Source organism: Drosophila elegans, unplaced genomic scaffold, assembly GCF_018152505.1.
Source record: "Drosophila elegans isolate 14027-0461.03 unplaced genomic scaffold, ASM1815250v1 contig_208, whole genome shotgun sequence".
Lineage (NCBI taxonomy): Eukaryota > Metazoa > Arthropoda > Insecta > Diptera > Drosophilidae > Drosophila > Drosophila elegans.
In genome coordinates, this window is record NW_024545578.1 from 6,388,550 (window position 1) to 6,411,670 (window position 23,121).

Below are 23,121 nucleotides of genomic sequence, written 5' to 3' on the forward strand. Positions count from 1 at the left end.
GATGTACAATATGTAAAATTGTTTATCTTATGCTAACAAAACCCAAAGGACTAAAATGATCTCGGCAAATAGGCCCACGCCACGCCCATTTTTGGGGGGGGGCATGGGCAACAAATGCGCTGCCTGGCAGCAAAATTTCGATGCCACTTCGCATTCGCTTGTAAAAATTGGATCGCCTTGTGCTGTTTAAAAAAAGTTGGAATTTGTCACATGGAACAGCAAACCTTTTTTGTTTATTACACTTTCGGTTATCTTAATTATTAAGTGGCAAAACGTTCGACACACGATTATTTACGGGTTTTTGGGGATTTGTTTACTTTGCATTTTGTTTAAAAAACGTATTTTATGCCGTTCAATAGTTAATAATTGTATTCTCTTATTTATGTTATACTGACTGAGGCTTTCAACATTAGATTGGCATTTTAAACTTGTTGCTTAAGTTATTTTTCCCATTTTTTTTCTTTTTGCTTTGGCGCTTAGCTGGAAAAGCTCGTTCAAAATCGTAGGGGTTTCCTCTGCAAAAATCTTATTGGCTAGAGCAACTAGAAGTTTTCTAGCTTAGCAAGCTTCCTTTTTTAGCAGGAACTTCAATCCGTATTTAGCTGCCTAATCAAAACCCATTCGTTCGCTTTAATAAAGCCATTTATCTAATCAAAACCAGTTCCGCTTCGGAACTTCAGTTTTTTTTTATAATAAAAACTCTTCAAAGTGGACACTGATTTGTATGGAATATTTTTGGATGAGGAGTGCCATGGAGTTGGTAGTCGCCTATTTTGTGAGACCAACGTGAGTTGGGTCTATATATTTCCCAAAGCATACCTATATCGCACCCTTACAACCCATCATCGGGGCTGGACCTAGTTCCTGAGCTTTAAAATTTAGAATATTCTGACCATTTCACTTACCACATCTCCGTCTGTCCTTTCTATCTTTTTTATCAAATCGAATCAGTCGAGCTTTGGCTAGAAACAAACTCCTGCCTTGGGCCAAAGAAAGTTGTTCACCGTATCGTATAAATCCAACTAACCCATCCATTCTGGCATATCAACCTTTTTCATATCAAACTCTGTATTAAATCTCCGCTTGTCTCTACAGTTATATATATTGTTTTTATATTGCGCACAGCCTTATTTTTCCAAAAAAGTTTCTGGTATTATTTTCAGTTTTTTTTTCTTTCGTCTTGCTTTTGTATTACATATAAATCTTTGTTCAGATTTATTTTGGTTTTTTATTTTGTTTTTTGAAACGTCACCTGATAAAATTTTGTACCAACATTGCCTGAATGGAAAACAGCTGACATACAACTTTATTCATATCCATTATATAACAAATTAGTCCTTTCATTTATTTCCATCGAACTGTTCTCCAACTTTAACATTTCATTTGTAGAAAATATTTTTTTATATGATTAATCGGCTTGTCCTACAATCTAGACAAATTCTCAAACCTTGCTAATCATTTTTTAACTTGTTTGGTCTGTGCCGATATTTTTTCAAGCCACCCTTTAAAAACCATAAAAAATGTTTCACTTTTGGCAAAAGTATTTTGTTTTCTGTGGTTATTTGTGTTGTGCAAATGCTTGTATTTTATTTTCTTTCATTTAGTGTTGTTTTTTTTTTGTTTTCGTTTTCGTTTCAATTTTTAAAATTCTTCGATACTCGGGATTTTAGTTCACTTTTACACTTATATGACTTGGCATTCGGTAATTATGTGGTAGGTAAATATATATTTATATTAGGGGGCTTTCATTCGCGGCCATTCGTTCCGCATCTAACAAACTTTACATTTAAAAACGATTTCGAGTTTTAGTAAAATTTAGAACTAAAAATAAAACTATACGCCTAGAAAACCCGTTTAAGGTTTAATTGTTTATTTCTGTTTCGGCTTTCATATATATATTTATTCTCTTGACTTGGCTTACGAGTTAAATACAAACATGTACACTGCGTATATATAAATATATTTTATATATTTTAGTTTTTCATTCTTTTTGTATAGTTGTAGTTGGTTTGCGTGTGTGGATAACATTGGATTTTGTTTGCATTTGACCTTAAAAATGTACTAAACATTAAATTACTATTTTTTATGTGGTATTAATTTATATATGTGTACGTTGGGTATTTCCTCAAGACTTTTTGTACATTTCGAAAAGTTTGAAATCGTACCCCTATTTAATAAGCGGTTCATATGTATGTATGTACTATATATGTGTTTTGTGTGACCACCAAGTTGGGAAATGCCCAGCCATCTAGGCAGCCTCATCCTCATCATCTTCCTCGCCGCCGGATTCGATGTGCTCCTCCTCGGCGGCCATTTCCTGATCGCGATGCTGCACCACCTCCACCACGGAGACCGCCTCCGCCGTGGTCGTGGTCGAGGTGGACGAACTGGTGGTGCTGGCCGGCGACATGTTGTCCGGATTGACCGCCAGGCCGATGGGCGGCGGCGATGTGGCGACGGCTGCTGCTAGGATCTCCTGACTTGGCGGCAGCACGAAACTCTTACCGCCCAGCTGCTCTCATTTGAGACCCGCATCCGACGGGGTCCAGCGGTCGAACTCGATGCCGGAATCGGGCGACACGCCGGTGGCCTTGGCCAAGTGGGCGGCCATATATCCACCCGTCTGCATGCACTTGCAATCGGGCGCAATGCAATTGCACGAGAACTTGGAGCCGCGTCCGCAACGCGAGGCAACCACACTGGGATTCGCTGTCAGAACATTGGACACGGTCCCGGTCGAGGCAGGATGTCCCAGTGCCATGGACACAACGGTGCCCATCATCATCCCGGACTCGTCCATCGCCTGTCCGTCACCGGGACTCAGGCGCAGTTGACTCTCGAAGGACTGCAGCTGCTGCATGAAGTGGAAGTTGGGCGACACGTCCGGCTTCCGGTCCCGCACCATCGTGAAGGCGTCGTTGAGACTCAGGCCCCGGGTGTGCATCAAGTAGGCGAGCGTCACGGTCACCGAGCGCGAAACCCCGGCCAGGCAGTGGACCAGCACCGCCGAGTTTGCGGACCGCGCTTCCTCTGTGAATTTGGGGAGGGGGGTAAAGCAGAGCATTAGTTTTGAGTGGATAAATCAGGATGACATCATAGTACTTTTGTATGGCATCATCATATACCCCTATCACTTGTATCCCTCTTTATATTTAGTAAATACTATTTATAATGTTAAATAAACTTAACTCTGTATAGCATTATATAAAATTAAAAGTAACAATAACCAAACAACTATAAACTATCATAAATATTTATGTTTATAATACAAATAATGAGAAATTCTAATCAATAATAAGTATTGAACTTAAAATGTAAATTGAACTTAATTTGTTTATTAAACATTGATTTTCATATGATAACCAAAAAAATACAATTTTAAAAATGATTAAAATAAAAATCTGCCTCTCCATATTAATAAATCTGATTTCATCTATACACATAATTTAGGGGAAGTATTTTTTGACAATTCATATGGTTATGGTTAATTAAGAACTACCTAGTTTAGAGTTTTAAATGCTTACCTATAAACTGTATGGCATCTGGGAAATGCATGGCCAAATCTTGTGAATAATGATCGGTGATCGGAATTTGCAGATACTTGATGATGCCCGACTTCTCAAACTCATTTGGCAAATCTGGTGTCACATTTAGCACATACTGGAAAAGTCAAATTTAAAATCTTAGCAATTATTGTACAAGGACATAAAGCGACGAGGACTCACCTTAATATTGTACTTTTGCAATGCATTCGAGTCGCAGCTATGCGAAGCATTTCCCAGGAACAATAATCCTGGAATTATCTCCACGGGCGCCTCGTTGAAATTATGATGATGGTGGTGGTGGTGGTGATGGTGGCTGGTGCTCTCGCAATCCGACGATTCGGCCGAACTGCTGCACGCGGAATCGGAATGCGGTGTGGAAATGCGAAGGGATCTGCCAAATACACAAAGGAGGGTTTAATTAATTACAGCAATTTTAAAAGAGCCTTAAAGGTTAAAAATTAAACAATACATTTCACATGAGAATATTTCAAAAGAAACAAAGGTGTTATCAACCATAGATTTCATTTAAAAAGGGATTCTTTGAATTTGTCAAATGAAAAAGAGATATTTCATAAAAAAATAAGAAAACATATACTAATTGAAGTTGATTTAAAGTTCACTTAAAAACAAATCTGTTGAAAAAAAAATCCCAGAAATCTCTTCAACAAGAGAATCCCCGCATGTATCCATTAAACTTTAAAATGAAATATAGATTAATGAGGAATGTCCCAGAAATGTCTTTCTTTCATATATCAACCAGTTTTCAGGGACATCCCCGCTAATCTTCTTCAAACTTTGTTATTGTTTAATATACTCTATTTAAGCTAATATAGATGTTGCACTTACCTAAGACCCATTAACTGATCGGTCTGTACATTACGACTAGATTCCATCTCTTTGCTGTGCGCCTGATTATCATCCTCGCACCATTCCGGAAATGCTTGGCGAAAACTGGAGAATCCATCTGCAAGTTAAATAGAGAGGGGAGAAAACTTTAGAATGCTTTTTGAACAAAGTGTTTGAAACCTTTCTAGCCTCGCTTTTGGCCAGCATGTCATTTGAGGCCTCTGGAATTTGACGTTCGTTATGCTTGGCCAAGTGTAGCTTTTTGGTCGTTCGTCTTTGGTAAGGCAACACCTACGCGGCATGTTGCAGCTATTAACCCAACCCAACCCAAGTATGCGTGAAATTCTTGCAAGCGAATCATTCATAAAAAAAAGAAGGGGAGGAAGGAAAACCAAGTGAGAGGGGCTGAGGAAATGGAGAAGATCGACTTTCCTGCAATTGGAAACGGAAGTGCGACTGGCCATTTCAACGGAAATGCTGTTTCTATATTTATAAGCTTGAGATTGGTATGGGAATTGCCATCAAAAAAGGCAACGCCAACTGCTCATCAGCATAACGCAAAACGGAAGCTTACAATTTTCTACTTGGCGCATATTAAATGCAAAAAACAGAAACAGCAAATTGAATAAAACGGAAGGCACAGCAAAGAGTTCAGTAATCATCAACTTATTGCCGGGCCAACGGGTGGTATACGCACTTTGCCGGCTCAATCTGCACATGCTGCAGAACTTTAAAAATAGCCCAAGATATGGCCGGATCGAAAAGCAGGAAAAACCAAAGGGGGCGAAGCCATTTTTTTTGCACCGATTACAAAACGGCCATGGCCGTGGATATCAATCCTCGGTATGACATGGCAAACTGCATTTGATAGCAATTTCCTTTTCAAACGAACTCAGCCCAACGTTGAGTTCCATGGAATGCATCGGAAGAAATAGATGGAAATAAGCATCGCCAGGGTGTGACTGAATAAGACGGAAATGCTGGATAAGCTTTTCCTTGGAAATGATCCTTGCCATGGCTATTTTAAATGTTTATATGTAGGTAGGTATCTTAGGTTAAAAAAAATATTTCAGACATCATCATATATTTTATATGATAAATTATAAAACTCCAAGAAAATATCTAAATTTAATTATTGTCATTTTCTCATAAGCAATTAAGATTTAGTTATTTTGTCTCTTTTTCATAATTTTCCCTCTAATTTCAATAAAATAAACAAATTTAGGCATGTAGTATTTGAATTCATTTGTAAATAGCCCACCTGAACAAATTATATTTAAATTTCATTCATAATGCGTATTTTTCATCACTGTACCGCTACAGGTAACTTTCCCTATCATAAACTAACCCTAATATAAATTTACAATTTGTATCTGCCCATATGGCAATCGTTTCTCCTCGTTTTCCCCTTGTTTTGCCCTCATATGGTTTATAATCACACACATATAACTGCCAGTGTGTGCCAGTATCTATATCTTTATAGTTTTTTTTTTTTTATTTTTTTGTCACGTTCTGTGTCACACTTGTGAGTGCTTTTGTGTTTAGATTGTTTCATTGATGAGTTCACACAAAACAAAGAGAAAACAAAACCACAAAAACAATCGTGAATAACAGTGGAAACGACCTTCAAAACGTTGAAAATGTAAACTTGAAAAAAAAGCGAGTCAACAAATTGCTGAACTGAACAAAGCGTAAACTAAATGCGAGCAAACAAAACAAAAAACAAAATGCTTCTGAGTATATTTCATATTTGTTAGAAAACCGGATTTTGGCAACATCAGCACATCTGGAATGAAGGCACCCACCCACTGAACCACTAAGCCACCACACCAACCCACTTAAGTCAGCTCATCAGCCTCGCCCCCACAGTGTTCCAAATTTGTTGCGATTATTTATAATTATGTGGCTATATAAAAAGGGAGACAATGTTTGGGGGCTTAAACGATTTGTTCCGCTCATTCATTGTTTTTTTTTTTCGTATATTAATATTTTTATTTCTTTTTTTTGAACTCATCCACTTTGCGCCCACAATTTATAAACAAAAACCCTGAACATTTAAAGTGTTTTGTTGACCGATTTGTTTCACTCATTCATGGTTTTTTGCGTATCTAATGATTTTGTTAAAAACTTGATGTCTTTTTTATTTTTATTTTCTATTACAAATTTGTAAAACTAGTATAATTGTTGTATAATTAAACGAGTATAGTAAGGGCATCAAAGTTCGGAAGAGACTTGTAAAGAGACTTGTTCCGCTCATTCATTGTTATTTTTTATTTGTTTGTTTTTAATTATAGTATGTATAACCTTTTTTGTGTACTATTTTTATTATTTCTGCTTATCTGGTGCTCTCTCGCTGGTTTTGTTTATCTCCGTGTGTAAATATAAAAAATAACAACAGGCGCAAAAAAGACAAAACGTGAGTTAAATAACTTTTTAGCTCACTTCGCTAGGTTTCAACAGAGTGCCGCAGATACAGTGAGTACACAGATATGGGCACACACCCACAACCGCAACGCTATTCATTCACAGGTACCCACTTCAGAGCCCCCAATCACCCCCGTTCACCTCTTTTCCGCCTTTTTTTTTTTTTTTTTTTTTTTTTTGTTTTTGCTCCCAACGGATATGACGTAGGCGACTTTTTCTACTTTTTTTCTCTATTTTGCCGCATGAAAACTGTTAGAGAAGTGCTTTTTCGAGAGGGGGGAGGGCGGGCAGAGCCCTTGTATGGTTTGCCATTCTGTGGGCGTTTTTCGAGTGTGTGCCTTGTTTAATTCATTTGCGGTTTCAGATGACGCAGATCCCTTAAGTGGAACAGTGGATGCAGAGCCCGATACGCAACCAGACCCCAAAACCGAATCCATGTCCGAATCCCCAGCGAATCGAGACACGTACTTTGCATCATTTTGGTTTGGCCCATTGATGGATTTCATGGAGCACCAAGCCCCAAGCCGGAAGTTGAACACATGCATTTAGCGGAACACGGCACATACCGAACATTTCTATTCCCATATCTATTTATATGGTATTGTTTACCCCGATCTCGAAAGTTTTCCGTGGAAATATTGTATGGGATCTTTAAATGCCGAAGAAATTCATTGGAAATACTTGGTTGCTCCAATTAAATTAGCTTTTGAACGGGGATAACTTTATGATTATAGATAATTCTCTGTTAAACCACTTTTAGTTTAATGTCTTTAACTTGCCAATATAAATATTATCTTTAAGTTTTTATTACAAATTTTTTTTTGATCTTAGTCCAAACTTTTCAATAGATTGGAATGTTTGTTTCCTTTAGTTATGAAACAAAAAAAGTAAAGTTGTTATGAAATTAATGAACCCGCATTATTTTCCAACAATAACAATTTTCGTAACATTTCAAACACAATATCACCATGTGTTTTCCGAGCCTGTACTGGAATTTTTAAAGCTATTTCACTTTACATTTTTCCGCATTATTCCGTTCCATTCCCGAGTCCCCACAGAATGCCTTTTTAATCACTGTCGGCACATAAATTCTTCAGCCGCATTCCATGCACCACCGTAGCTCGATTTTTTTTAGAGTTTTCGAATTGTTTGTCGTAGGGATTTCGAGCTATTCGCTGTTCAAAGGGATGTTTCAAAGTTGAGACAATCGATATTACGCATACGCAATGTGTGCGGCGGTGGGTAAATATTGTTTACTCGCACCCCGGTGCTTCTTGGTCTGGCAAATGCACTCAGCCGGCCGTTGCACAATGCCAGATACTGAGCTACTGAGATACCCGGGTACTATAAATATATATGGTACCTATATATCGCCATGTCATATATGTATGTAATCAGGCACCCGCACGCATGTGTGCATTCGTGAGGCATTGGGTGGCAGAATGGGGAGTACTGGCATGAATGAAAAAACCAGACCACGAGACAACGCCTGCCTGCAGTTCAATGCTATTTGTCAATGAGTCAGTAGTCCGTCCGCAGTCGTCGCTTTTCGATTTCAACTGGAATGAGGAATGAGGTATGAGGTATGAGGAATGGGGAATGAGGAAAGAGGAAACGGGGCACAGCCGTAAAGCACAACGGCAACCATAATGCGAGCCCCATTTGGGGGCCCCCATATCCATTAGCCATATGCATATAGAGCATTTAGTATCTCCCATCGATGTGGGCGGTTGCGTATGTTTTTCCCCCACTCAACGTGGCCCCAATTTTGTTTACATTTCTTCCATTCCGTCCCCCCAAAAAAAATCAAATTTTTTATGCCTTTCACTGAGAGCAAATTACAAGTTTTTTAACTGCCTTATATTTGTCATCAAATTAATATAAAACAATATTTTAATAGCTTTAAATATAATACTTAAAATCAAGCTTTAAGAATTTAAGATTTAAAAAGTTAAGAATTTTTATCTCTTTTCTTAATTCTGTTTTACAGGCAAAAATTTAATTAAAATATTATTTTTGTTATTTTTTTTTTTTTTGTAAAAATTCTACCTTAGTATAAAACAATTATTTTTCGTGTACCTTGCTTTTATTCATGGAGGCACATTTTTTTCAACTTGGCATAAACAAAGTGCACAGGAAAATGGAAAAAACCATTCGAGAAAGAAGAAAACTTGAGGAAAATATTAATGTCTGCCACTTCCGCCTGCGTATATTTCGAAAGAAGAAATTGTTGATTTTCCAATCATTGCATTTCCTCACTGATGGGCATAATTTCTTAATCAACTTCGCTCGTGTTCCTTTTTTTTCTTGTCTGAAAGCGTTGACATTTTAACTACTCGTTCTCGTGTTAAAGAACGGAAGTTGATTGATTACAACATGATTGATTGATGCGAAGAGCGAGACAGACACGGAAAGCGACTTGCAAAATGTCAGACGTTCACGTTTGCCTTGGCTGCACTTGGATTGCCCTTGGGCCATCTGCCCGGTGGTAAAAAGCGGAAATTAAGGCGTTGTTTGCATATGAGAGCACCTCAAAGTTACCTGGCATTTAGCAAATATCACATGTGCAGCCAGAGCGCTGAATATTAAAGGGCACTCACGAATTATTGATTCGGTGAAAGTTTCAAGATAATCAATCAAAGACTTTGACACTGGATTGTGATCGATAGATAACCATATTCACTTTGGTTAAGCACTGAATATTTAATTTAAAATTCTTGCTATTAAGGTGATTTTTAATTCTAGTTAGCCAATAAATGATGAGAGAGAGTTTATCAAGAAAATAAAAGGAACTTAATATTGTTTTTTAATTTGAATTACTGTGCATATTCAAAAAAGTGATCTTAAGTAAAGAAAATATTTTAGGGCTGAGCACTGTACCCAATTCATTTGATTTGATTACTTAACAAATTTTTATTGAGTTGTTCCGTTCTCAATTGATTGCCCACTATATTTGTATTACCTATATGCTGGGCTTACTGTACTTGGGCATTCAAATGGCCCAGACACTTGACGTAACTGCCGAACGGGCTTTAAAAAACAAAAACATCAGGTATATAAAATCCAGGGCTCAAGTCACATTTTTTTTTGCTACCGAGGCAGTTCATGTTGCTGCTGTGTTTCAGTTGTTGTTGTTGTTGTTGTTGTTGTGGTTGCTGCTGCTGTGGGAGTCGCCCACACCGGCAACTTGCCTCTGAAAATCCCCCGCCCACGGCCGTAAAACCAAAAATGAACGTAACAACTGCAACAAACAACACAAAATTCTAAATAAATGCCTCGCCCACAAGAAAATATTATTGTATGGAGAAATATATATAAAAATAAAGCGAAGGCAGACCTCTTAAAAAATCAACAAAAATAAATATGTATGCGTACACTGGACCCAAACCTCGGCACACACAGTTTTTAATGCTGCTGCACCTGATATACAGATATATATGTACATTTCGAGTTTTGGGCTTGTGTGGGTGGAAAAGTGAAAGAGTTTTTCTTTATATAAACCGACTTCCATGCCAAAATGGCTTTTATGAATGAACCCAGCCGTAATGAAGACGGCAAAAAAGAGAAGGCAACCTAAGTGGCAACTTTGCACGCAACTATTTGCTCAACAACCCACGACAACATATTTGCATGGAAAATGAGCCAGACCCCCATAAGTAGTTAAAGTCCATTTTCATTCCATTTCATTCATTCATTCATGCATTCAATTAAGTTTTACGTTGTTTTTTTTTCCTTGCTCTCCACTCAATTTGCTGCAATTGAAGAGGGGATACTACGAAGAGGCGGCAAAAGAGTGAGATAGGTTTTAACACGGAAAGAAATTGTATTCGATATTGATTTTATTCAGAAAACATTACTTTTCCAGTAGATATATTATTACTTGTTAAAATATTATAAATACTGTTAAAACAGCCTGGTAGCAATAAATTTTAATATATAATTTTAACAAATATAATTTTTTTTAGTGTCCTCTCGACGAACGTGCGACATAATAGTTTCTTTTAGCTCTTCACCGTCATTGTTGCCACTTCCGCATTGCAAGCAACAGGCAAATAGAATACTGCCGACATGAGAGACTGAGCTTAGTCACCGCATCAGTTGCTCACTTAATCAGTTAGTCACTTGTTCAATACGGACTCACTCACTGAGTGCATAGTTAAATAAGCCAGTTACCCGTCCGTTCTACATCGCTGTACGAGCTAATAGTTGCAAATGGGACATGTGGGAAAAGAGGAGTCGTGGGTAGTGACAATGATTAGTGACGAAAGACTACTTAACTTCAGAGGATAGTCCCAAATGGAATAGGTTTTACTTGTATAATTAATTATATGCTTTTTCTAGATATTTACTCCTTTTTTGACCCACTTCTGTTTAATTATTTAAGCTTTTCCATCTATTTGATGAGCTATTCAGCAATTAAACTTGCCTTGCTGCTAAACTGTTTGCCCAGAAACTCGACTCGTCTTCAAGTACTCCCCAGATACACTTTTATGCCTACACTACATAATTTCCCCGCTCAACTCTTAGTCAACGATCGAACAGTCTTTGTAAGCCTCACCTTGTGTTCCATAAATTTCGGGGGACACCCATCTAATGACTGTCTAATGGGTGCGGGATGGGGAAGGGTTTACCTTTGGCATCCCTGCTCGGGTCGCTGGCAAAATGTCAAATTGCGTAAGCCAATCAATCAAAATGTAAATAAGCAAAAACCTAATTTTGGTCTAGGCACGCCCCGAAAATTTCCCAACCCTCCCCTCAGCAAGCTTCATCCCTTGGGGAGCTGTGAGCTATAAATAGCAGGAAGCCGCAGCTTTGGCAGCGTTACATTGCCCCAGGACCCATTTTGGGTCCCGAATTCACTCTCAGAAAATATGGTTTACTCAAATTGCAACTTTAAATTGGAAACATGTCCTTACATTTAAAAATGTTGAATAAATTACAATAAATTATGTAAGTACTTTATTGTGATTTTGGCTTTCATGTCAAATGAGTTTCATACTGGTTTTGAATTTGGAACATGAAAATAGCTTTAAAGTTATCACTTATTTACAAGTTTCAACCACATTGAAAACTATACTTCAAAATAAAATGAAAATCATTTTTTTCTTTTGGTGCACACGCAATTCCTCTCTGGCTTCTGTCCTTAGTGGATGCCGCATTATTAATTAATTATATTGTTCTGTATTTGCTTGAAAATGGCAACTGACAATGTTGGCAGTGGTGGAGAAATTTGGCAACGTTGCGTGGATGAAAACGTATTCTCGCAATGGAAAACCGAACCAATCCGGGATAATTGAAGTAAACCAACACTCTGTAAATGTGAGTGTGTCCTGTGAGTGCGTTTGTAATGGTTTCGTGCTTTTGGGGCGAAGGTTGCCAACGAGGTCAAGTTTAATGTGCAATTTCCTGTTGCTTCTTGCGATGCTTTTTGTAATTGCAGTGGGTTTAACTGTGTTATTCTGCTCTGCCATGGGTGCAACAAGTAGTAGCATAGATATACATTATTGTAAAACACAGAAAACAGTCAAAGTTCTTTAGCTAATCCAAAGCCTTGCAGGATATTTTATAGAGACCTTAAATTATTATATCATTACTTCTTGGCTTAAATGTTATCATGGATATCGTAAGTATCAAATTATCCGAGGCATAGTGGCAGTGTAAATAAATTTTGTATTACCCATTAAAAACAGAAAACTACAAGCATGTATTATGTTTATAGAGTGACAGCTTCGCGTAATCTATCTACTAATTATATACTTCAGGAAACAATAGAAATAAGAGTTACGAAAGCTACATTTTTTCAGGAAAACATTAAAATATCCTTTTGTTTACCAAACCGTTTTTGAGTGCCTTGAACTCAAATGTATTTAATAGGCAACGTACAAAAGTTTGACTGTGCTTTTCCGGTATTGATTTATTCTTTGAGAGACAGCGGCAAGTTTGCATAATAACAGAAGAGTGAAACGCACTTTGGTCCAAGACTGGGTCCCCAAGCCCCTTAATCCCCTTCCCCCACCACCAGCAGGGATGTCCAAAGCACAAGCCACCCGCTGGGCTGGCAAATAACAAAAGACAGCGACGACGACAGCTGAATTTGCACGGTAGCATTTTATCCAACTCCAAACAACGTGCGTTGAATTTCATTTGGAATTGAAATGCTAAATGCGCCAAAACGCAAAAAAGGCATATAAGAAATGAAAACAGAATGTAGAGGAAGGTACCAGGGATTTTATAAATATTGCATATGCACCAGAAGAATAAAAACACAGTAAACCTTGGATAAGACCGACCGTGATTTTACAAAAATATAATCCTTTAAAAATAATACTTGTACTAATATTTTTAGATCTGCTGTTTATGAATACTATAGCTCTTCAATTTTTTCTTTTTATAACAGGAGTAAATAATTAACAAAGTTTAATTTGTGAGCTAATCTAAGAATTATATCAATTCTGTTTCCAGCGCTTTGAAATTTTTAAAGGTTTGAGTTTCAAAGGACATTCGGTGCTGTTTTCAATCTTGTAAATAAGGAATGGCCTCCAAACACAGCGCTTTCTTTCTCTTAGTTGGAAGACTTTATTGCCTCCCCAGCAAGAAGAAGTCCAATAAGAAGAGCACCAGCCAATTGTCAAGGGGAAAAGGATTCTGTTTCGCTGCACTTAGGAAAGGGGCAACAATATTGCCATATTGAGAAAAATGTGAGAGAAAGGACGCAAGAACTGTAAAACCAAATGAAAGTTTAAAGATGTAACGAATAAGAAATACCCTTTAACAGAAATGGTGAGGCAGAATTTCTAAAGTATAATAGAGTTAAAGAATTGCAAAAATATGGTTTATTTTCTTAATTTACAGAAAAGTACTATACAGAAAACTAAAGTCTCCACGCATAAAAAAGTAAAGCACAGCGCTCCTCCCTCTCTTTCTCACTGGGAGTCTTCTGCAGATTCTTTCAATTCTTTTTGGATTCTTCTCCACCCTTTTTGAATCTTCTGCTGCCGTTTGTGGCTCGTTCTCTTCTCGTTTTGGATTCTGTTACTAATTTGCACTTTGATGAAATGCGTTCATGCTGTTGCTTTTCCTTCTGATTCTTCAGTTTTTTCTTCTTATTTGCTATTACTGTAGATTTATGCATGCAAGCGCATCGGCTACAACTTTTAGCTCCATTTCATTTTGATGCTCGCCCCCTTGTTCTCTTTTTTTTAGCTTTTCCTTTTTGCGCGACAGACTGAAGTTGTTGTTATTTTTTTGTTGTAGCTTGCTAATTCCGAGAATATAACAATTTACGCGTCGTCCCCCGCTAAGAAAAAAAAAGAATTGAATGAAGGGAAGCGCGTCTCCGGCCCCTGCCCCTTTTGCCCCCGTCCTCCCCCTCGTTTTACACATTCTTCCATTTGCAATGCGCCGTTGATTTTCTGTTTCCCATTCCATATGGAATATGTGTGCTCGTGTGAGTGTTTATGTTATATGCGCCCTGGAAACTTCCGTTGAACGTTGAGGTATGCAACCGCAAAAAGAGAGAAAGAGAGTGGGTGGAAAAAGAGAAGGGGGAGTGGGGAGAAAGAGACAACACGCCCGCACAAATTTGACCGGAAGTCTTTGTTATTGCCTGTACTTTGTTATTACTGTTGTTGTCCCTGCGTCAGTTAGCGTTGGAATGTTGCTAATGTAGTCATACCTCTTTAACTCGAATTGGAATCTAAACTCCTTACATTTTTCTTACATTTTTGGAGAAGACATCACTTTGAAATGAATAAAAACTTCTACGGCTTATGAGACTTTAAATGCTGACCCGTTATTTGTAGTGAAATTGAGTTTCGAGTCATCACTGTGTTTAAACTGCAAATATTTGCACAGCCTCCAACGAGGCGTTCTTCGATGTGGGTCTCGCCGTTAGCCGCTAGTTAAGTTATCCGTTTTCAACGCCTGCTTAATTACAATTACAGCCCACACAAACTTTGACCCAAATCTACTACTAGCTACAAAAACAACACTTAGAAACTTTTGTCGTAGGCTTAAAGTCAAAAGAGATCAACCGACGACCATTCTCCACCTCCCTTTCCCACTCTCTGCCTGTCCAACGCCCTGCTTGTCAAATGTTGTTGCTGTCTTCCTTCCACTTTGGGCCCCCCCTTTATCCCCATCTTGCTCCCGCGAACTGTGATTACTCTATAAGATGCTGACGCCAACTCCAATTGGAAAGATGTCCGACTGTCTTTCGGCTCAATTTGCATGTGGGCATGCGACAAAAACAACAAAAGCAGCAAAAAACAACAAGGCTATGTAGTAGGATCGATGAGCACAGTGGAACAAGCAGACATTTAGTAATTCATATATTTCACTTTATTAATTAGAAGTATTAACAACTTCGATTAAATCAGTTTTGAAGAACAACTTGAAGCTTTGAAGTCCATAAGAAACATAGGTAATTTAGTGCTTATATTAATTTTTTCCTTACCGTTAGAGTGCTTGGCAAATTATCTCCCTGCTTTAATCTAGCCCACTGTTGCGGCAGACAAATTTGGCCCAACGGCTTTTTGGCACGTAGGTGGGCAACCAAGCCAACTGTCTCAGCCTCTCAGTTATTTTACTGTGTTTTTTGTAGCTGGTTGTTGACGCCGATTTTTTTTTCGGTGAAGGCAGACCAGTTGGCAGAGTTGCCTCAATGGAGAAGAAGAGGAGGGGGGTGGGAAAACATGTGGGGGAAGGGGGTTTGGTGGGAGCCACCGCCTTTGTGATGAATTATCATGAAATCGTAATGAGAGACGGTCCACTCGATTGGCCTTGGGATTGTGCCACGTGTTACTTTACTTTTCACAGGCAAACCCCAATAAAATCTCAAGAACTCAAAGTACAAGTTGTGAAAAATTCTATATAAGGACTATCTATAAGAGATTTGAGGGTACATTAGCCCAGTCACTATTTGGGTCTCTTAATTGAACAGGCCCATGGATAATGTTCATACATACATTTTTTGGATTATTTAATTTATGTATGCTCCTCTGTATTGTGTGAATACTTGAATGGGTGAGGAGAAAATGCAGTGGAAAATGTTTGAGAAAATCGCCGGGGCCCAAAGACAATATCAATGCCGACCCGTCCCAGGCCAAAAACTAATAAGCCAAACAAAAAAGCGGCAACAACGAATTCGTTAAAAACAGCAAATGAGGCAAACAACTCTCCGAAACGGAGAGTCAGAGAAAAGCCAGTTGGGAAAAGCCAGTGGAAATGCAGGCGGCTCGACGAGAAGTGGTTTTTTATGGCGCATGCGCAGCAGCTCGAGTTCAATCTCTATAAAAGGGTCGGCTGCCAACAGAGCGCAGCTTTGTATCCGCCTGGCCATAAAAACGTACGAAATAAGGCAGAAGACAGAAAATAAAATAAAGCAGACGAGTCAAGTTCCCTCCCATCACCATCGCGCGGATCTCATCTCCCGATTTTCCAGTCTCCAGAGAGAGATGCATCGTTCATTCAACTCCCTCAAAGAGAGGCCACGATCACTACAGCGGTTCGGAACTCGGCTAGATCTAATTGAATTAAATTCCGTCAACGGAAATGCTTAGTTTACGATACATAAGCTGCAGTTTAAAGCAATGAGTCCACACACATATAAGCAAGTGCAGATGCGGTCAAAATACTAGTTGTTATTCCAAAAATTTTAATAATACGTTTATATTATTTTTGTGAGATAAAGTTATTAATAAGAAGCACCGAACTACACACTATAAATATTATCAAACTTTAAGAGCTACATTTTAATGTTAAAGAAAACTAAAAATATATTTTAATATTTAAATTCAAAATACTTTGAAAGTTTTTAGTGTTCTTGATGCTTAAAGCGTGCCAATACCACTATTCTTTTGACCTCAACTGTATAAGAGTGTACATTTCGCATTCTATCCTATATAGTTGGTGCCCCAGTTGGCCCCATCTTAATTGTTTTAATTCCGAGAAATACATACAAAGTGGCATTTAATTAAAATGAATTTTACATCGACGGTTCAAGCTGGAAACGTATCTGCCCGCGATGCATTATGCATTTTTCCATGCTGCCCAGGGACTTAATAAAGTTTTCATCATCGTCCTGAAACTGAACCTGAATCTGAAAAAGACAGCTTCTGATTTGGCAAAAGGGACAGCATCAAAGGTTGACAAAGACCTCATAATTGCCCGGACTTGATTGAATTTCAAGGTTAATTAGCGGCAAAGAGGGGGAAAAACTTTATTGTACCCAAGGATTGGTAAGAACTTCTTGGTCAAGTTTGCTCGGGGAGCTTAAGCTGATTACCGACGGTTGGTTGGCGGCTGTTAGCCGGAGATTTTCTGTTGGCCAGAACACAAAAAGGGATTAGATAGAGTGGCCATTAGGGGAAGGCACATAAAGAGCTCTAATGACCACGGAACATGATGTTATATGAAAGGATTTTAGAAAGACTGCCTAAAGGAACTAATTACAAGCCATAAATACAAACTTTATTACAAGCAACAGAAAACAAATCATAAGATCTATCAAGATTTTTGGTAACTCAAGTACTGTAAACATATTGAAAGATGATTTTAGTGTAGGTATAACGTTTATAATGCATTTAAATGATTCAAACAAATATTTTGTCATATAAATGGTTTAAATTCCTAAGAGTTTGTTTGCGGTTGCGATTTAAATATTTCTTGAGTGTATCATTATTTACATCCTCTTTCTGTCTTCCGCTTTATACTTCCTTCCCCCTTATTTTTTTTTTTTTTGCAAACCTGCCCCAGTTCCGTTTGCTTGCCAACCCAAACTTCCTGCCCCATTTCTAATCGTATCCAATAGCCATAGATATCCCCCCAAACACAAATAAATTCTGGAATGCCGATACAGAGGGGATGTACATACATATATATGCCACAATTTCCTCTATACTCGGTTGCTTTTAATGCATTTGCATGGCATAAAGACCCAACCCCAGTTCACGTGATAAGATAAGCCAGTCCGACAATATTCCCCGATAGATGAAAATCATTTACGGATTGAGGCAAAATTGTGAAATTGATTTTGAATTTGTATATGCTCAAACTTTGCCCATGATTCACTTACGATTTCTAGGTGATTAAGAAAAATCGTTAAAACAATTATGAAACTCATTCTTGCATCTTGTTGAAATTGAGAAATTGGTTTTATTGAGTTTTGTTTTAGGAAATGCAATAAAAGTCGGTTGCTCATAAATGTTTCCATTCAAAATATTTCCCTCAGGTCGAAGAATTCATTTACCATTTCGGGATCATTAAGGAAAACGGTTGAACAAAGCGGGCACTTCAGCAGGCCGGAAAAACAATGGAATCCTTTAAAAGGTGACACTGGATTTTCACGCTGTTACCTTCTATTCGTGTTTCCATTTTTATTTTTATTTTCATTCCCAATCCGTTTTGTTCTTCTGGCAAATGTCAAGAGGTTCCTTATTTTTTTTGGGTGTTTCCCTGGTATTGCCGGTCGTAAAATTTTTCCGGGACCAATTCTCTTAATTACCTGAGCACAGGTAGATATCGCAGGATGCTCTCGAGCAGCTATCTCTTTCTATGGTGCCATCTCTTTTCATTGCCTGACGTCATCGTTGGGAAGGCACCTTATGTTATGCTAATTTCTTGGCCTTTCATGTTCTATTTTTCTTTCGAAATTAAATCGGTAAACAAAGAAAAGTTTCAACAAAAAAAATATGAGAGGGAGGAGGAGGTTGGAAAGCCGGTCCATTTGTTGACGCTAAATTGTCAATTTGCGATATTAGCAGACGTAAAGTTTTTATAGGATGGTAAAGTAGCACAAATATATATATATATAAATACAATCACAATTCTGGTTTGCCTGTAAGCGAACGGAAATTGAAGTGATAAAAATAAAATGAACCCATAGGCAAGACAGATAATTATGTATATATTTGAACTATATATATACTATACAGAAATAAAAGCTAGCATATATGCACATAAATAAGCATATGTTTCTCTACATATATGGCAATTTATGTGGCTTTGAGTCATGGGAGTTAGGCCCCGACTCACTGAAAAGCAATTGTGACATTTTTCTGAATGACACAAATCTATGGGAACACAACAAAAGTGTGTAGTCAACAATAGTGGGAAGACCTCAAAAGCTTCGACAGAATGGATGTTTATTTATGACTTCCTTAATCTCCGATCGTGTTTGTAAATTACCAAATGATTTTTAAAGCACATTTATATTTAAATCGCCTTTTAATTGATATGGGGCAATCAAGGAGAGGCATTGTGTTTATAAATAAAATACACAAGAGGGCAAAGGAATGCATTATATATTGGATAAATAACCGGCGATATGGCGAGTTTGGCATTTTATTCATCGATTGCCTGTAATTGTGATAAGGGCAAATGAATAAAACCATTGAGCGCATTAAACAATTTGGATCGCATAATAAAGGTTCGTCGTTATACATAATTTGTGACAAATGATTAAAACATAAAAAAACTGGTATAATAAATCCATTTAAATATTTTCCCGTTTCTTCAAGAAAGTACTCTACAAGCAATTAAAAAATATTCTTGCGAATATAACTTTTCATCGATCAAAATCAACAACATCGTGTCAGCCAAAAACAAGTTCAAGAAGGTGAAATCTATTCAAAGACCCAGTCAGAATTTGTAGTATAAAAATTTACTATAGAATGTCAAATCGAGATCAGGCAGACTAAATATAAATCTAATCTGGCGCTAGCGTTATCAGCAATATGGACTACTAAGCTTTTTTGCATTTTTCATTTTAGTTCCTCCCCCCAGACATTCTGTTCCGCAAAAAAAGAAAAAAATAATAACAAATAAATCCACGCAAATGTTTATTTATGGCCAGGCAGTGCTTGCTTGTATTAAAAATATTCTTTCGACTTTGTTTTGTTTTGGTTTATTCGTGGTTTCGTTCTAAAAATGCCGCAAACAACATTGGGAAGTATAAATAAATTATGATTTGGTTAGGCCTAGGAATGGAATGTGCCGTAGTGATTTATGGACGGTGTTGGCAAGTATCAGGTATTTTAAGAATCTGATACCATTACAATCAATCTAGAATTCTTTTTGCGTTACAGGTACCGGCTAAACAGATGATTAGTTTCAAAGTCTTACGAATCCTTCTAGGTGTTACGTTATTAGTTTTAAGTTGAAACCAATTGTTTATGATATCTGTCATATATTGAACCCAGCGCTTAAATGACTATGTGAAATCATTCAACTAAAAAAACATAGTTTGGTCATCTATTATAAAAAGAAAACTCAGAGTTTAAGTTCGTAAATTTTAAAGGAATTAGTCACGAAACCAGTTACCAAAACTGGGATTTAGTCGTTTTAACTGCAGTATACTGAGAAAGTTCTTATCTGTAACATTCGCTTTACATTTATTTTAATTGCTTTTGATTGATAACATAAAACTCTTGTATGATTCTGTCAAAAGTCGAGTTTGAATATGTTTAGTTGATTAACCCCCTATTTCCCATATAATATTGTAAAGTCTTCGTCCGTTTTTTGGAATGTTTTTAAGAGTTTATAGATGACTCACCTTGTAGGGCAACCACTCGGCAGCCGTCCTGTTTGAGGCGACGGTGCAGGGTGCTGATGATGGAGTCCATGGGGATGGCACTAGCTAATTCCGGATTCGGGCCGACCACGCCCTCGCCGTTGTACAGGATGAACCAGCAGAGCTTGTAGCCCGTCTGGATGCGCTCCTTCAGCTCCGGCGACTTGATCGTGGAGGCCAGGTCGATTTTTCCGTTTGCCAAACGCCGGAGGACGATGCTGGGAATGCAGAGGTTGACGGCTCCGCGGATGTGGGATTCACTGTACTCGTGGGATCCTCGGCAATCCAATAGAATGAGCTCCTTGGAGTCCAGGGATCTCAGCTGCGATTGCAGCCACTCTTTGTTGCAACTGTCCTGCTCCGTTTCTGGCATTTTGATTTTGTAGAAGATTCTCAAAATCTTAAAATCACTCGAAGATTGAAAGAATTCAAAGTACAACTTTTCCCGTTTTCGTCTTTTTTTCTCTGCTTTACACTTATTTGTTTTTTGTTTTTTTTTTTTGTTGGGTTACAACAAAGTTTACATCATCTTTCTTCTTCTGCTTCGCGCTGGCTCTCTGCTTCTTGCTTTGCCGCGCGTTGGTATTGGTATTTGTTGCTGTTGCACGCACACACGCCCGCAATCATGAAAAAATCTTGGAAATCAAAACGAAATTTTCTTGTTTGTCCTCGATTTGTGAAAACTGTAACTTGCGCTGTTTTTCTTTTTTTGGCTTTACGATTGTTTCGCTTGCCGTTTTCTGTTTCTTTGCACTCCGAAATTCTTGTTTTCCCTATTTATTCCTCACTTTTTGATTTTTGTTGTATTTACACACGCACACTAGAGCGCGCCAAATCACAACCGTGTATATGTGTTTCCTGTGTGTATGTGTGGTTTTTGTATTTTTTTGTAGGTGTGCTTCACTAAAACAACAATAACCGTTCCGAATCGAATGAAAAAAACGTGCGGTGAACGGAGAGAGAAAAACCTGTCGCCGAGTTATTAAAGCATCCGAAAATCGTTAAATATTTTCCCAAACAAATATAGGTTTTTATTGGGTTATAACTTTGTGCCTATCAAATGTCCATATTTTGTGTTGATGTTTTTTTTTTGAATGGAAAGCGAACACACAAGCAGCGCGGGTGAATATTTGTCGGGCAATAACAAAGAGCGTGATTCGCAGGTCCCTTAAATAGGTTTCGAACGGGAGAGAAATGGAGAGCAAGAGCGGAACAGATAGAGCGAGAGAGAGAGTGAAAACGTCTCTCTCTCTCCATTTCATCGTCTGTTTTAAAAAATCGAATTTTTAAAATAACACTTTTTTTGCATATATATTTTTTAAAAATATGGGGCCAAGTAGATTTTTTATTATCTTAATGGAAATTTTTATTTTAAAACAAGTACTCTCCATTACAGACACTCACTCGAAGGTAGAACGCACCCGCACACACAGGTACACGAGAGAGGAGAGAAGTCAGTTCTCTCCAACTCTCCAAAAAGGTGAACAAGTACCAGTGCACAGAGAACCCAGTGGAAAATTCGCTTCGCTTAAAGAGGGTATGGGAATGCAGGCTGAAAAACATTAAAATTTATAAATAACAAAAATGATTTACTAAATTGGAAGTTTTAGGGAACCATATTAGGTTAAAATAAACTGGAGGAAGGCTTTTCTAAATGTAATCACTGAATAATAATATAATTTGAATTAGTTATCACCTTTATAATAGGGTAAGAAAGTCGTTGCCTACTTTTGGGCGATTGTATGCAAGGTTAGAATGGCAATTTAACTTACAAATATATATAGGTATACCCTTTCTTGGACCGATACGCTAGCATTTTTAACAGATATTCAAAATTTCGTGCCGGATTGGACTACGCTCACATTAAAGTACACATAACCAACATGGCGGATGAGTATTTTTTTTTATTTACGGTTTTATTTCAATTACATTTTCTTGTTTTTATTTAAGTTGCCCATAAAAGTAACTTAGGAGAACGTTCTGAAATCGATCCAAACCTTAACATAACTCAACACATATAACCGACATGGCGGATGGGTAATATTTCTTGTAATTTTTTATTAAGTTTTAAATATAATAAAATATGTTTCTTGCGCATAAAAGTAACAAAGGGGAACAGTTTGAATTGATAGAAATCTTAAACCGACATGGCTAAAAATTAATATTTTTGGTATACACCCTAAAGCTATAAAGACATTTTAAATTATTATCGACTGATGTTGCACTTAGTCTCCAAAAAAATCATTTGCAACTGAAAATTCGCATAGCGAATTTCTCACCTGCCTTTCGCCGCTTTGACTATTTCTCCACGCTCACAAAGTTTTTGAGTAAAGTTCATTGATATTTTTGTGCAGTGGTGTGCGTGTGGGAAGTAAAACGCTTGTATTTGTGTTGATTCATTGAATTCGCAAACCAAACTAGCTCTCTCTCGCTCTCCTACCAGCCGCCACCCGCTCTCCTTCCACTACTCATTTAATTTATGATTACTCTCTTCTTCAAGAGAGCACAGTTAATATTATATTGCTCTCTAAATTAATGCAAAAGTTAATGGACCAAGAATTTGGAGATAAGAAATTATGGAAGTCAGGAGAATCGGAATCATCAATGAAGTTTCTGTCTTCTCTTCAACGAAAGCTCCTTCGCAAGTTCTCCCCCAAAACTGTCGTTATTTTGGAGACTCCACGAAATGTTTAATTTTATAACCATGACCCTGATATTTACACCCAAAAAGAATAT

At 37.7% G+C, this 23,121-nt stretch overlaps 1 protein-coding gene across 1 annotated transcript; it reads right to left on the reverse strand.

Annotated features, from left to right (window-relative positions):
• Positions 1–1,324: 1,324 nt before the first annotated feature.
• On the reverse strand, positions 1,325–21,526 carry LOC108145969 (dual specificity protein phosphatase Mpk3). Its single transcript, XM_017271699.2, has 5 exons — positions 20,368–21,526; positions 4,392–4,509; positions 3,726–3,936; positions 3,525–3,660; positions 1,325–3,030 (listed from the first exon to the last, which is right to left on the reverse strand). The coding sequence occupies exons 1-5, from the start codon at positions 20,756–20,758 to the stop codon at positions 2,519–2,521; spliced, it is 1,368 nt and encodes a 455-aa protein (XP_017127188.1). The 5' UTR covers positions 20,759–21,526; the 3' UTR covers positions 1,325–2,518.
• Between the last annotated feature and the right edge of the window lie 1,595 nt (positions 21,527–23,121).

Excerpts from the sequence above, each read along its gene's own strand:
- LOC108145969 (XM_017271699.2), bottom strand. The coding sequence starts at position 20,758 with ATGCCAGAAACGGAGCAGGACAGTTGCAACAAAGAGTGGCTGCAATCG. Across the intron at positions 3,937-4,391 it reads GATCAGTTAATGGGTCTTAG|ATCCCTTCGCATTTCCACAC; the intron begins GTAAGTGCAACA and ends TGTATTTGGCAG. Across the intron at positions 3,031-3,524 it reads AGATGCCATACAGTTTATAG|AGGAAGCGCGGTCCGCAAAC; the intron begins GTAAGCATTTAA and ends CCAAATTCACAG.